The sequence below is a fragment of the Thunnus maccoyii genome, chromosome 23 (assembly GCF_910596095.1).
Source record: "Thunnus maccoyii chromosome 23, fThuMac1.1, whole genome shotgun sequence".
Classification (NCBI taxonomy): Eukaryota; Metazoa; Chordata; class Actinopteri; order Scombriformes; family Scombridae; genus Thunnus; species Thunnus maccoyii.
In genome coordinates this window covers 25095448-25112480 of record NC_056555.1, presented here as the reverse complement: position 1 = coordinate 25112480, position 17033 = coordinate 25095448, and the positions used below count along the sequence as shown (strand labels likewise).

The 17033-nt window shown below is 38.2% G+C and overlaps 1 protein-coding gene across 5 annotated transcripts in view; it reads left to right on the top strand.

Moving 5' to 3' along the window:
- ptpro (protein tyrosine phosphatase receptor type O) overlaps positions 1 to 17033 on the top strand; it is a 70953-nt gene that overhangs the window by 3334 nt on the left and 50586 nt on the right. For 4 of the 5 annotated variants that reach the window (XM_042403051.1, XM_042403049.1, XM_042403048.1 and 1 more), the window contains exon 2: positions 16761 to 17022. In XM_042403051.1, coding sequence (XP_042258985.1) covers positions 16761 to 17022 — 262 coding nt within the window. Of the gene's footprint in view, positions 1 to 3756; positions 3964 to 16760; positions 17023 to 17033 lie in introns of those variants that run through there. The other variant, XM_042403047.1, reaches the window with a different exon arrangement.

Genomic DNA, 17033 nt, shown 5'->3' with positions numbered 1-17033 from the left:
ATCTTCCGATTATTGGACGACCCGCTCCACCTCCTGAACCACAGCCGCCACAGCTGTACAGTACACTACTGAACAAAATATATAACATTGGTTTAGTTGTTTCTAGACATTTTAATGCAGAAAAGTTACATATTATACCTTTTTTTAAGTAGCTTTAAAATTGTTAAAAAATGTTTTCCACAATGTTTTCTGCAGTTTTTAGTGTTATAAATATGTAACCTAAGAGTGTTTATATTTAATGGAGACTGCTTTCTAGTTTTAATGACTGCTGGTACAATGAGAGCTGAAGATATCAGATATCTGCAGTGATTGCAGTGACTGACAGAACAAGCTGCTGCTCAGCTCTGAATCAGGTGAATAAAATATTGATCTGATGTGCTTAATACAGTTGTGAAGTGTAAAAATCCTGTGAATTTTTTCTCATAGACAACAATACATGACTCTCAGTTCTGTCTTCTACAGTTTGGATCAACATGAAACTCAAGGTTGAATCATCAGAACAAAAGATGAATAACTGAGTTAGAAAATATCTGGTTCTTTAGTAAAAAGTCAAAGCTACAAGACTGTGGACATAAAGATTTCTGGTTAGAAGTTAACTACAACTCCCAAGATGCATTTCCGCAAGAAACAGCCAATCACAAAGCTTAAAATTTGGTCACGTGCGCTGCTAATAGCGGGCAGAAGCTAAAGATTCAGTTTATTTTTTATTTCTGAGTCACTTTGAGTGAATTCTGTATCCATGGTGACATGTTTTGTTTTTTGTCTCCATAGCAACGGCAGCCGAGGCTCATGGGAGTGGTAGTGTTCTCACAAACAAAATGTGATTTATCAGAAACAATGTAAATAATGTAAAGTGGTGTCAATATAAACACTTTTTAAAGTTAAGTTTAAGTAAGAGTGAGCGGTGTTGAGCCGGAACTCGTTACTACGTCACACCAGAAAGTCAAATCAAATCTGCAGGAAGCTTTAACATGAGCCCGCCGCCACCCAGCGCTACGCTGAGTGTTTACGTAACTTCTGAGACATACTGAGTCTCGTTAAGCAGACAACGTCACAGATATGTTTAAAATACACTCAGCATTTATAAAAAAAATGCCAAAAATAATACCAGATCTTTAATCTTAAAGTTTGGCTAACACATGAAATAAATGTTGCTGATAAAATCTACAAATGAGAAGCCTTGCTAATGTGGGTCTGACGCGTTGGGTCGGGGTCACATTTCACATGTCTATGAGTTGTTAACAGCTCCACCAAATAGTGATTTTTCCCTCTAAACTTCTCACATGCTTTCATTTCAATAAATGTTCAAATGATCCAATATTTCAGCAACAATCAAAGATTAGAGAAAAAGTCCAAAAACTGAAAACAGATTTGTGTATCAGAACTTTGTTTTTTCTTCTTTCCTCTCCCATTAATCATCTCACCACCCCTCAGATTTATCTGCTGACCCTTTGGAGGGGCCCGACCCCTAGGTTGGGAACCACTGGACTAAACTAGCTAACTGTATATAAAGTAGTGTAAACTAGCTCCACCTCCAGCAGCTACAACAGTAACATGCTGCTCTAACACTGATGCTTCACTATTAATAATCTAATGATGTCATATATAATAATATATCAGTCAGAGGGACCAAACCACTACTTTTACTGCAATACTTTAACTACATCAAGCTCATAATACTTATGTACTTTTACTGCAATACTTTAACTACATCAAGCTCATAATACTTATGTACTTTTACTGCAATACTTTAACTACATCAAGCTCATAATACTTATGTACTTTTACTGTAATGGAGTATTTTTACATGTCTGCATTGGTACTTTTTACTGTAGTAAAGGATCTGAGTACTTCTTCCACCGCTGGCGACACAGAAGGAAACAGTTTTTTTGACATGTGACAGGCAGCGTGTTGTGAGTCTTAAAGAGCGTCGTGGCACAACAATGAAGTAAGTGTCCTGCAGTGTGATCCCTGCTGCTGCTGGTTTTTATGGTGATTAGTGAGATAATGATCTTATTACCACCATGTGAGCTCATTAATGCTCTCAGGCTGCTGGAGGGTTAAACTCATCTCAATATGGAGAACAGAAAAAGTCATTAAACAGCAGCCAGGATGCAGCTTCTGACACAGATATCTGATAATGAGATAATTAACGTAATAAATCCAAACACTGTGAACCAGCTGTGGTATAGTTACTGGAAGATTCAGCGATGAACTGTTACTTGTTTTAGCCACTTTCTAATGTAATATAAGTAAAAATAACGAAAAATAGGCTGATAAATGCTCGAACATGTTGTAAGAGGAAGTAGAAACGTGCAGCTGTGAGGTTCAGTCATAGACTGTTAATAATGATGGACACCGCTACGTCACCCGGTGGTTTGTGGACTCCCGTTTTGAAGCCTTGAGTTTGCATTTTGACTGTCACCATCTTGGATTTTTTGTAGCCAGAAGTGACCATATTTGGACGAGAGGGTGGAGCTGACCCTAACGCTAGCTGCTAGCTCGGTTAGCACGGCGCACTTAACTGTGATAATGTTAATGCTAATTTTCGCCAGGCTCAAATCAAAATATACTTTCCATAAACACTGAACATCCGACTCCTTAAAGGTTCTTTCAGTACAACCAAACACTGAACAAGAATTATTAACTTTGATGAACTGAAAACACAGAAATAATGACGGCTAATCTGGGGTTATGTTACCTAACGTATGTAACCAACGTTGTCGCTGTGGTAGCGACTTGTCAATCACAATGTAGCCACACCCTAAAGCATACGCTGCTTTATCGTCTATTTTACTTTAAATGGGGCCATAACTTACAAAATGAACATCATGCTGTATTGAAGAAGACTTTAAACTAGTGACTGAGACCATAAACTCATTAGGAAACTGTTTACTGAGGTAATAAATCAAGAGAGAAGTAGGATCATTTTCTCATAGACTTCCATACAATCAGACTTCTTCTTAGAGCCAGTGGAGTCGCCCCCTGCTGGCCGTTAGAAAGACACTTCCACATTGGTTTCACTTTTCAGATCTGGAGCTTCCTGTTTGGGGTCAATATGTGATTTAGTTCAGTCAGAAAACTGCTGGATCACTGACGAGCTTCCATTTCTGCTCTTGTTTCCGAAATTTCATAAACTTCATAAATTGTTGATATCTTTAAACGTCAATTTAAAACCTCTGTTGCCTGACTTTTGATTAAGAATAACTTACAGACATTATTTATTTAAGGATAATAAGGATTATAAATAAGGAGTTTTATACTGTAAAGTATTCCAGTAGAACATAAATATACAGCCATGATTTTGGCTCTGCTTCACGTTCTCCACCTCATTTGTCATCTTACATTATGTTCTTATATTGAACACATCGTAGTTCATTATCACATTGGTCATCCAGATATTACAGAAATAACCAGTCAAGCCAGACAGCATTGCGTTTTGCGATTAAAAGTAGCTGCTAATGAAAGTAATTCTAGATTCGTTGGGTATTTCACGCTGTAGAAAACTTTCCTTATTATTTTATAGAACAGTTAATATTTGCTGCTGAGATTAAAAATATCTATAGTCGTCTGGAAAACATAATTTCAACATGAAAGTCTGGTTTCATTGCGAGCCAGAGAGCTTCTCAGCTAACGAAGCTAACGGAGAGCTGCCGGCTCTGCTCTGCTGCCACTTTGGAGACCTTCAGTCCTTTCTATGTTTGCCAGGCAGCATAATGAGCCCAAACAGGTCATTAAGGAGAAATTCACCAATGACTGGACACTTTATACACTGAAGGGCAGTGAACAAGAGAGGGAAGGAAGGAAAACAGCCAAATCCAGTGAGTGAAAACAGCTCGGGGCTTCTTCCAGCTTCTGAAACCAGAGATCAGAGGAGATGAAACAGTTCACAGAGCGGCTGCCAAAATCTGAAGCTGTGAGATAACAGGCCTCACACTCAGCATGTCTTATACAACCAGACAGGTACTGAAACCCTTTTGTTTGCAAACCAAACACGTAATTTCATGCAACGGTGCTGAAATTTTGCCATCGGAAACGAGCGTTTGATCAGAAATTCATCCTCTCGTCACTTCGCCAACTGTCTTTTGTTAAGCGTGAAAAGCAAAATATCCTCCTCACTGCCACATCTCGGACCGCTGCTCAAATGATACGCAATATGCACAGAGAGAAAATGAAATGGGAGAAAGTGTATAATCTCATTTCAGTGTACATGTTACACACTAGAGCTGCAACTAAAAATGATTTTCATTATTGATGATCTGTGGATTATTTTTTTCAATTAACTGATTAGTCGTTTGTCAAAAAATGGTGAAAAATGTTGATCAGTGTTTCCCAAAAGTCCAACATGACGTCCTCAAATGTCTTGTTTTGTCCATAAACCCAAAGATCTTCAGTTTACTGTCACAGAGACTAAAGAAACCAGAAAGTATTCACTTTTTTTTTTTTTCTTAAAAAATTACTCAAAATGATTAATCGATTATCAAAATAGCGGGCAATGAATTTGATAGTTGGCAACTAATCAATTAGTCAATTAATTGGCTCTGGATGTTAGCAACACAGCAAATAAGCTATGATAGCTTCCTTCATTTTAGACTCTCCGGCTCTCCGTCCACTCAAAGGTCACTTATTGACCTTTTGGGCTGTGACGATAACGGCATTACCACAATACTGCGGTCATGTGACGCCTACTGAGTTCATTACCATCATCACAGCATTTAAACATCCACGAGGATGCGTCGCTTTTTCACCGCTGTAAGAAAAAATTCATACTTTTGCAGCCTTAAGTGATGATTTGCAGATTCACCAGTTTGCTAATTGACCAAAGTTGAACTCGACCAGAGTTTAGCAAACGTTTCAAATGTTTAAAACTGAACCTAAATGGATTTAATAAGAGATTTGGAAGAATACGAAGCAGATTCAATGAAATGCCATCAAACCCCAACTTTACTCTTCCATTTGGCTGTTTAGGAGCGATACTGATCAATGGTGTAATGTGATTAGCATTGAATGATTGATAATGATCAGCAACTTGTTCCTCTGCTTAAAAAGGTTTACAGGAAAATACGACATCGTTCAGCTCAGTGGTAGAAATTATGAGTGAACTAATCTCACCTTTGAGGTAAAGATTTAAATATAATGTAATGTTAGACCTACTAAGTGATAATGATAATAATAATATAATAATAACTATAAGTATATTATAATAATATATAGTTCTTTATGAATAAATTCTATTTATAAAGAACTTTTTAGATAAAACAGTTCAGCACAATAAGATAAAATAAAATCAGGCCAATAAACATCCAGACAACAAAATACAAAATAATATGAATAAGACTAAAAGGAATCGAATGATGTTTATTGTTTATGTCCTTCATGTCTGTTATGATCAGTTATTGACTAAAAGAGGAGTCCTGTTGTAGATGTTGATCAGAGTTATTGATTAGCTCACAGCTTCCTGTTGCAGGTAGTTTAAAGGTCTCTGCTGGAGTCAGATCCTGTTTTTGGGGGGGGGGGGGGGGCGTTGGATAAGCAGCCATTGTTGCTGCTCTCATTGAGTTGGTCGGCAGGCGGGTGGGTGGTCATCCCGGTGAAGACTTTTGAAGGAGGGAGCTGCTGTCAACAGCCAACACAGCGAGGCTCATTCCTCTTTGTTTACTTTGATTAAATGCCAAATGAAGGAGGTGATGGGGGGGGGGTGGGGGGGGTCTGTAATTACCTCCCGCTTCCCTCCTCAGTTTTCATTAATTAAAGCCGTGTTTGTGCTCCTGTATTTTCCTGAGGAGGAGAATGTTTTGTCAGAAAAGGTGGAAAACTGGAACGTCAGCAGAGACTCAGCTGGTCTTCAGAGATGTGGATGGTTAAACAAGCAGTTTGCTCACTTTTTAAATTGCAGATTAGACTTTAGACACTTTTCTGGCCCGTCACATCAAGAGGCTGCATGATTATAGTTAAAATGATAATTATTAAGATCCTATTTATTTAATCACTCTTATTAATCCATTTTTTACTGCACTCAGAACATTTTCAATGGACAGAAAACTGCCTTCACTGTCACACTGAAGGATTAAAACATTACAAATAAATCTTGATGCAAATGTACAAATATTTAAATAATAACTGGCACAAATTAGAGACCCACCAGTCTGACTTTTCCTCCCCAGATATCGATTCTGACTCTGAGTGCTGATCCGATAGCAGCTGCTAACGTTGCTAATGAATGTTCGATGTTTAAGCTAACGTGAGGCGACGTACTCATGAACTTCAAGTGAAGACAATGTTGTGTGTCCGTAGTGTTTCTGTTTAACTCCAGTTACTAAAAGTGCGTCATTAATAAAATTAGTAGTTTTTTTTATCAAACTCCTTTTTTATCAAACTTTTATAAATGTGTAATAAAAACTATTTTGTTTATGCAATATTTCAAAAATACTTCTGGACAAAAAGCGCAGAAAATCATCTAAATCTAGACTGGGACCACACTAAGCCGGCTAAACCAGTAAACACATCTTCTCTCCGTACTGGTCGTCTGTTCAGACTAAAACGTAGCTTTTCCAAAATGTCCTCCAGAGTGTAAATGTGAAAACGCCGGCTTGGCGTCGTAGCGTGTACGAGGGAAAACTGTCATATCACTGACGGAGCAGATGGTTGCAGTAGTCCAGAGTTTGACTGGAAGAGGAAGAAGAAGAAATACGACGACAATAACAACAATGGCGGACGGCTTCTCTTTATTGTCTACTTTGACTGCTCGTTCAGAGTTAAACATATCGACCACCTTTCTCTGCTCAAACTGTCGGAATCTGCTGCAATAAACTAAATATAAAGGAAATAGAAACAGTAAACCGTTTCTTCTTCACTGTTTTTCTGTGGCTGACTTGCTTGTCCGTCCTCTGCACATGCCCAGTAGGAGGAGAATTACCTGATTTGGTGTTTTTAATGTGGACGGAGGTATTAACACAAACCAGCTGAAACTCCTGCTGTGGACGTTGGTGGTTTTTCCCTCCAGGAAACTTCTCCGCATGAAATGTCCAACAGACACTTGTGATTTGGACCAATCGTGGCGTTTGGTGTGGTGGTAACTGACGTCATTGCAGCGTTCAGCAAGGATTCAGACGCATTCATCTCTATCTGAAACGCTCAGTGTGCCTGTATGTGTTTGTGTGTGTTTATTTGCGTTTGTTTGTGTGTGTATATGTGTTTTTCTATGCTTATTGGGACCGTTTCTGGTATAAACACTGACTTTATTGGGACCAGTAGTCCTCATAGGGACCAAAGTCTGGTCCTAATACAGCAAAATGTCATTTCTGAGGTCCCGGTTAAGGTTAGACTACAAAATGAATGGAGTCAATTCAATGTCCTAACTGTCTTTGTGTTCATGTGTGTGTGTGTGTTCGTGTGTGTGTGTGTGTGTGTGTGTGTGTGTGTGTGTGTGTCAGCAACTCTTTGAATAAACTCAGTGTTTTCCTGTGCGTGTCTAATTTGCTCTGATTAAACTCGGGCTCTCGTGCTCTCGTGCTCTCGTGCGAGCGTCGGCTCTAATCGCAGCCTCGGCGGGAACTTCTCCTCCGTCTGTTCGCTCACCAGATCACATTGATTATATCCTCAGATTATTAGTGCACTTTCACATACGGGGGATTAACCCTGACAGTGATAATCCAAACAGCCTGTTGTTTTCTGAACTCAAATATCAGCAACATTACACAGCAAATCTGCTTTTCTGTACATTGTAAAACTCTACAGTGTGTAAAGTTTTTATTAGAACCAGGCTGCTGAAACACACCTGACAGCAGTGTTACAGGTTTACTGCAGGATTAAGTTACCAGTACTTTACATGATAGAAAGATATGTTATCAAAGCTGTTATGTTGGGTTGTTCCCATTAACACCAAGGACAAGAGTTGTATTTGGGTTTTTTTTTAACATGCGTGATGTTATGGTTCCAGATGATTTATTACTATTGATTTCCTTCATGACCTTGTTTTCTCTAGCGCCACCATCGGGACAAACTTTTACACATCAAGTATCACATCACATCTTTCCGGCCACACTGATGGACTTTCTGGCGTTTAATAGACCAAACAATTAATCAATTAATTGAAAAACAATCTGCAGATGAAAATAACTGAGTGGTTTAACCAGTTTCATGTAGACGTAGCCTACGCTAACAGTTTCCCCCTGCTTCCAGTCATTGTGCTAAGCTAGGCTAAACATGCAGGGACCCGTATCCTGGAAGACGACTAACGATGATCAACTTCCTCCACCGCGTACAGTATTTCATTTTCTGTGATGCTAAATTTTAAGCTAACTCTTCTATTAGTGATTACATCATGGTTCTGCTACCAAACCTAACAAACAGCGATAGTTGGTGGGAAGACCAATAATAGTACGACTGGTTTCCAGTTTAGCGGTACAAGGGAAGAGTACATCAACATGAACTCAGTGTTTTATTCTGAAACTTGTAAGTGCGTCTGACGAAATCTCGTCTCAACAGAGCAAACTTACCTGAAGAGGAAAACTGTGAGGTGTAGTTAAAGCTAGTAAGTGGACCTTCAGATAAGTTTTTTTTTTTTTGCCAAACTTGATTTTTGTGATTAGTTTTACGACAGTTTACGTGTTTGTGTTGTTTTCTGAGTGAAGGAGTGAGCTGTCAATCATCTTTAACGCTTCAAATCTCATTGAGAAAAGTGAAAACTGCTCCAGTGTTGCTGACAGTGTGAACTCACTGGTCTCATTCTTATTTATTTCGTTGAAAAACTTGTTAACAAATACTAAAAAGACCTTTTTATTGGTTGGGGAGGCAAATTTGAGCACAGCTGATATTTATTTATTTCTTAAGAAGCTTTATTTTGATGAACGTGAAAGTTCATTTTTGATCTTGGAAACAGTAGCTTGGATGAAAAAATGTATATATGTAAGTGGACTGTCAATCATTTATTGTAAAGTTTAATGAAAAGTGAAAATTGTTCTGCTGTTATTGAACCTCAAATCAGTCGACTCGTCCGTCTCATTCTTAGTATTTTTTGGAAAATTTGTTCATAAATACTAAATGGATTGTTTCCTGCTTTAAATACTGAGTGGAAGAAGAATTTAGAGTTAAAGTGGTTTTCAGATTTGCACTACAAAGCAAGACTCACTTTTTTTACTCAGAAACTTGATTTTCAGCGTCAAAGTTAATTTATGATCTTAGAAAAAACTGAACGAACTCCATCTGCTGAGGAAAACTGAGACGTGGAGAAAAAGCTGGAAAGAGGAGTTTGGTCGTTTGTTGTTGAGCCGTCGATCTTCTGTTGTAAAGTTTAATGAAGTTACTTTAAAGGCCTGTTGAGCCTCATCAGACCTCGTCAGCGAGGACTCGTGGGGCTCATTCATAGTCTGATGTTCTGTCCTCTCCTCTCGTTGGAGCTGTCAGAGGTCTGGACCCCCCCCCCCACACACCACCACCACCACCACCACCACCACCCCCCCGGCCTCCTACACAGAGGAAAACAAAAACTGTGGAGGTTTGCATGATAATGTTGGCAGCTGCCTGAGGGCGACGCCTCCTGACCCCCCCCCCCCCCCCCCCCCCCGTTCACTGCTCATTCACAGGGTCAGATACTCGATTCATTCACCAGCTCAGCCGAGAGAGAGAGAGAGAGAGAGAGAGAGAGTTAGTGTGTGTTTGTCTCTCGTACTTCTGTCCTTTTGGAACCAAGAAGAATAAAATGAAGCTTTGGTTCCAGATCAGAATAAAGATTCAAAGGTTGAAGTTCAGATTTCTTCAGTGATAAACACTTGATTTGTGACTGACAACCAACCAGAAGTAACACCAACAGGTTTTCATCCAAACTACTGTTTCCAAGATAAAAAAATCAACTTTCACACTCACCAGAATCAAGTTTCTGAATAAAATAACGTCAGCTGTACTCAAATGTGCCTCCCCAGCCAGTATTTAAAGTAGATAAAAAGGTGCTTTTTGGTATTTGTTTACAAGTTTTCCAAAAAAATACTAAAAAGGAGACAGACGAGTCGTTTCTCTGTCCTCGACAGCAGCAGAACAACACTATAGAGCACAATTTTCACTTTTCTCAATGATATCTGCTGCAGCTCAAAAGACTTTATTTAGCTATAAATCAAAGTAAATGTTGACCACATGATTTCTTTTAAAGAGAAGACGTTAGTCGTGGTGACGTCTGTGCGTGTGTGTCGTGTGTGTCGTGTGTGTCGTTCTCATATAAACCTGAATAAACAGAGTAACATTAACATTCAGGCTGCCGCCCTGCAGGCTCTCTGCTCGGCTCCGTGTCCATGGTAATCCTGGAATCAGACAGACATAATGAGCATCTCCTCCTCCTCCACCCCAAATGTGTCTCTCCTTTCATCTCGGTTGCCATGGCGACGGCCGAGCAGTGGCGATGAATGAATTGAATGAACTGGTATAGATTTTTTTTTTTTTTTCTCTCCCTGAGCCTCGCCTGGCAGGATGATGTGTGTGTGTGACGACCGAGCGTTACTTTACGAGCTCGCCGTCCTTCACCTCTGACGCTTTGCTCTGTGACAGACAGGTGTATTAATCCGCTGCTGAAAATAGTTCCCAACAAATATATGATCTCCTGCTGTTTGTTTGTGGAAAAACTGAAAATTAAAACTTAAAAAACGACTGTTGGTTCCCTGAAATCTACTGACCCTGATCTGTAGAGGTGGAACATAACTAACTACATTTACTCAACTGCTGTGTTTAAGTACAGTTTAGAGGTACTTGTACTTTACTTGAGTATTTCCATGTGATGCTACTTTCTACATTTCAGAGGGAAATATTGTACTTTCTACTCCACTACATTTATTTGACAGCTTTAGTTACTTTTCAGATGAAGATTTGACACAATGGATAATATAACAAGCTTTTAAAATACAACACATTTTTAAAGATGAAACCAGTGGTTTCCAACCTTTTTGTCTTTTGACGTCTTACAAAAAGCAGTGTGTAGTCGGGGTCACATTTCACATGTCTATGAGTTGTTAACAGCTCCACCAAATAGTGATTTTTCCCTCTAAACTTCTCACATGCTTTCATTTCAATAAATGTTCAAATGATCCAATATTTCAGCAAAAATCAAAGATTAGAGAAAAAGTCCAAAAACTGAAAACAGATTTGTGTATCAGAACTTTGTTTTTTCTTCTTTCCTCTCCCATTAATCATCTCACCACCCCTCAGATTTATCTGCTGACCCTTTGGAGGGGCCCGACCCCTAGGTTGGGAACCACTGGACTAAACTAGCTAACTGTATATAAAGTAGTGTAAACTAGCTCCACCTCCAGCAGCTACAACAGTAACATGCTGCTCTAACACTGATGCTTCACTATTAATAATCTAATGATGTCATATATAATAATATATCAGTCAGAGGGACCAAACCACTACTTTTACTGCAATACTTTAACTACATCAAGCTCATAATACTTATGTACTTTTACTGCAATACTTTAACTACATCAAGCTCATAATACTTATGTACTTTTACTGCAATACTTTAACTACATCAAGCTCATAATACTTATGTACAGTAAAGTGAATATCTTTTGAAATTGTTTACTGTCATAGAGATTAAAGAAACCAGAAAATATTGATATTTAAGAAGCTGAATCAGAGAATTTTGACTCAAAACAATTAATTAATTATCAAAATAGTTGGTAAATGATTTTCTGTTAGTCGACTAATCAATGAAGCTCCAAAGATATTCCAGTAAAACCTCAGAATAAATAAATAAATCTCTGAATGTGCAGAATGTGTCGTCTTTCTGATGAGTTTCTGTTGTAGATTAAATGTCAGTTACACAATAAGAAGCTGTTTCTGGATTGAGGTCATCTGGTGCAACATTGTGTTATATTCTGTGTGATAAAGAGAACAAACAAAGGAGAAATTCCCCCCAACAGACGAGCGTGGGCGTCATGTTGACCAAAAACAGACCAAACACATCATCACTTCCAGTAGGTTTTTATTCCTGTTTCTCCATTTAAAGGTCTTTAAAAAGCCTCTCAGTGATGTTTCAGATTAGAGATGTGGGTCATGGATTATCTGCTGTCCTGCAGAATAAGAGTCGATATGAACTCTTTGTGTGGTTTTGTTCTTTAAAGCTGATTCATGCCGACGTGTTTCTGATGTTGATATGATTTAATCTCCCTCAGCTGTCCCGTAAACACATCTGAATTTACAACAAACAAACAAACAAAACCTGCTGCTGTTTCTGATGGAAGGACGGGGTTAGCGTTAGCTTAGCACAAAGACTGGAAGCAGAGGGAAACTGTTAGCCTAAAGAGAGAAAATCCAGCTTTTTAATATGTTGACAGGTTGTATGTTGTTGGATAATAAGCTGATCAGATGTTCACCACTGTTAACTGTTTTTAACAGGTTTTGTGAATGGATTCATGTTTTTTAAAGGGTAAAAATACCTTTAAAATCTACAAATTACCACAAAAAACACTGAATTTGTACAACCTCAATATGTGATGTTGTTGTTAATTAATGGAAAACTAATGGATTCACATATTAAGTGGTTTTAAAGTGATGAAATCCCCGTAAGATTGACCACATAGCATTAAAGTCACCCCTGAATTTTAACTTTCAATTAAAATTAATACTTTTAAGGTGCTTTTAAAAGGATTCAATTATTATTTGGTGAGTTTTTTTTACGCGTTAAAAACCCCTAAAAATGTGCAGAAAAGCTGTTAAATAACTTTGCACTCACACTAAGAGACTGATGAGGCGGTGGCGGCGTGTTTTTCATGTTTCCACTGAACAAAAATACTCTCAAAATCACGTTGTTGGCTTTTGTTTTTGGGTTTATGTGGAACAGAACAGATGTTTGATGGGAAGTGTAGTTTAGTAGTTTACAACAGTTTCTGTGGGAATAAAATCAAATCCTGATTTGCTGCTAATTTGCATAAAGTGAAACTCTGCTCAACTTCAGCTCGTCGCTCTCGGCGTCGCGCTGCTCGCCGCTGCCGAGGCGTCTGAAGCTCTTCGCCTCCAGCTCATATTAAAAATGAACGACTGCTTTTGTCGCTTCTATATTTGGATGTGAGAACACAGTTAATTCCATCGTTATTAAAGGGTAAATTGATGGTTTGAATGAGCTGGTGAGGACAGTTTTTTTTGATAATCAGCAGTGATGAATTGATTATTTCATTAGCAGGACATGAATCATACTGGGGGATAATCATGCTCTCAGTTTTGGAACTACAGTTCCCAGAAGGCTTTGGGAGATTTAAACAGGAAGTGTAACACAACTTGAGTCCTGGTTTGCTTGTTTGAGCACCTTTTTTTTTTTCACGTTTTGTCAAATAGTCTCAATTAAAAGTGGTGCGAATCAGCTGACGTACAGACAACATCACTGATTACTGTCATACTGAAGAAAACAGTTCTTCTCTGGTTACTAAGCAGATTAATGGAGGTTTATTCTTCATACATATTAGAGATGATGATATGTGCAGGAAGTGTAACTCGCCTCCTCAGTTAGAAAACCTCAGATGTAGAATAATCAGCGTTTTGCACAATAATAAGTGACCGTGGAAGGTTATGATGTCATTGTCTCGCCGGGGGTCGACACCTTCAGCCGTTTGGACAGACGACGGTCGGCGAGGCGTCGACTCTCCCGCTGTGTGGTTTAATGAAAGAACAGCAGCGACTCACCTGATCCCAAAAACACCTGAATAACAGATCAGCTGATATCAGAGAGACGACCGCTGAGCAGCTGAGAAACGTGTTTCCACAAGATGTGTCGGAGGTTATATTGATCATTTGTTCAGGAAATCTGGAATCAATCAGACAGATGTCATCTGAGGAGTGAGGAGGATAGTTTCTCCCAGCAAATACACAGAGCCGACGGGGAGTTCATTAGTTAACTGAGTATAGTACTGATGATTTTCATTTCAGTAAATACACACAGCCGGTTGTTAGTTCATTAGTTTATGGATTATGGTCATGATGACTGTTCTCCAACAAATATACAGAACTTTTTTTTTTTTTTTTACTTCATGGAATATTGTGGTGATGACTTTCATTTCAGCAAATACACACAGCCGGTTGTCAGTTCGTGGGCTATAGTGATGTTTCTTTCTCAGCAAAAGGAGTATAGTCATGATATCTAGCAAATAAACAGGGCCACGTTTTACTGCATGTAGTACAGGAGTGATGTTTCTTTCCCAGCAAATACACAGGGCCGGTGGTTAGTTCCTGGAGTACAGTACTGATGACCTATGTTTCAGTAAATACACAGGGCCGGTGGTTAGTTCCTGGAGTACAGTACTGATGACCTATGTTTCAGTAAATACACAGGGCCGGTGGTTAGTTCCTGGAGTACAGTACTGATGACCTATGTTTCAGTAAATACACAGGGCCGGTGGTTAGTTCCTGGAGTACAGTACTGATGACCTATGTTTCAGTAAATACACAGGGCCGGTGGTTAGTTCCTGGAGTACAGTACTGATGACCTATGTTTCAGTAAATACACAGGGCCGGTGGTTAGTTCCTGGAGTACAGTACTGATGACCTATGTTTCAGTAAATACACAGGGCCGGTGGTTAGTTCCTGGAGTACAGTACTGATGACTTACGTTTCAGTAAATACACAGAGCCGTGTTTATCTGATAAAAGCTTTCAGGTGAAACGGGAAGAATCTGATGAACGTCTATCGTCCTCCGGCTGCTCTGAGAAACATTTTAATTAAACAAAAAAAAAAAAAAAAGTCTCTTCAGGCGTCCTGATCCTCCAGAGACGACAGGAGGAGGAGGAGGAGGAGGAGGAGGAGGAGGAGGAGGAGGAGGAGGAGGAGGAGGAAGGCTGCCGCTCTGTGAAACATCAGCGAGGTCATTTATTCAGTGTCGATAGAAATGGAGACGAGCTTTGTGGCGGTGCGGTGTATTTAATGGCATCAGAGAGATGATGAAGTTTTTCATTGGAAGAATATTTATTTATGTTTATAGTTTTCAGCTTCAGTGAAACTTTCAGTTTTTAAATTTATTTTCAGAAACAGAAATGAAATATATTGTAAATAAAATATTTATTGTTCTTTCACTCACAACAGTTTTTTCACACTTTTTTAAATCAGAACATGAAAGTTTTTGTATTTTTTATATTTTCTTTACTTTGCACATTGAATAAACATAAAACCCAGCAGCCTGTCATGTTATATTTTTATACTGTTTTAAATCTTTTAATTTTTCTGACGGCTGTGAAACTGGAAAACTCAGGTGCCACAAAGTGTGTCGTGTTGCTATGACAACCGGCCGCCATGTTCAGTCATGTCATGTATAACTGCATATTTATTTAACAGGATTTTAAATAGTTATTTTAGTATTTGTTGTTTATTCCATGTGGTTTAAAGTTTGAAAATATGAATATGTAAATGATGCCTTGTTTTTTATAATGTGCTGAAACTTTATTAATAACGGTACAAATATACAAACCACTGAAAACGTTTCTGTGATCAATAGAAAAATCGTATTTAAATAAATTATGTTTGTATGAAACTGAATCACTTATTTTATTTGACCTTAAAATTCTAATAAGGGGAGAATTAACAGATAAATTATTTTTTGAAATAAATATTTTTATCAGTACACTTTTTTTATTTGAAACATTGACTTGTTTTGTTACCTTAAAATTCTATTAATTTACTTATTAATGGTTTTGTATTTGAACTGAAGAGGAGAATTGATATATACATTTTTTTTAAATTACATGTTTTCCCCTATAAATCCTTTAATCATCAATAAAACCATCATTTTGTCTGTAAATGCTTCAGTTTAGAAGAGAATGTGTTAAAGCTTCCCACTAATATCAAATTCAAATAAGCTTTATTGGAATGACAGATCAGAAATCTACATCGCCAAAGCAGTACAGACAATCATAAACATTGACAGATTATTAATAATTTTACAATAACATGTAAATATAAACAATAATATTAAAAACAATATAATAAAAGGCATTTTATTAAACACACATCTGAATTTACAACAAACAAACAAAACCTGCTGCTGTTTCTAATGGAAGGACGGGGTTAGCGTTAGCTTAGCACAAAGACTGGAAGCAGAGGGAAACTGTTAGCCTAAAGAGAGAAAATCCAGCTTTTTAATATGTTGACAGGTTGTATGTTGTTGGATAATAAGCTGATCAGATGTTCACCACTGTTAACTGTTTTTAACAGGTTTTGTGAATGGATTCATATTTTTTAAAGGGTAAAAATACCTTTAAAATCTACAAATTACCACAAAAAACACTGAATTTGTACAACCTCAATATGTGATGTTGTTGTTAATTAATGGAAAATTAATGGATTCACATCTTAAGTGGTTTTAAAGTGATGAAATCCCCGTAAGATTGACCACATAGCATTAAAGTCACCCCTGAATTTTAACTTTCAATTAAAATTAATACTTTTAAGGCGCTTTTAAAAGGATTCAATTATTATTTGGTGAGTTTTTTTACGCGTTAAAAACCCGCGTTAAACAATAATATTAAAAACAATATAATAAAAGACATTTTTTACAAATGTAACACAAACATTTACTACAGAACTTATTTCTCTCAGATTATGAGAAGACTTAATATATTTTGCAGCTTTTACTGCAATATCTCATTATTCATATGATGCAGATATTTGGTATTTATGACGTCGGGACTCTTTTCTGTTTAGTTTTGGCTTTGATAAAGATTTTAAACATCATCTTTGATTTATTCTCCATGTCTGGAGTTAATTCATGATTCTTTCTTTCTGTTTTCCAGAGCGTCGCAGCGTTCCAGGCGACTCTGAACGACGAAGGTTTGATCGTGGCGACGCTGGAGCGTTCGGACCTGCAGGAAAACGTGACGGCGTACGCGGCTCAGATCTCCGGAGAACCTCGGCTGAACGTGGTGCAGTTTGTGAACACCAGCGAGCCGCTGCTGTTCAACACTTCGTTTCACGGTCTGTGCTACAGCGTGGGTCTGATGCTCAGACAGGGACAGTCCTGGTCCAGACCCATCAAGACCGTCTCCGTCCTCACAAGTAAGAAACTG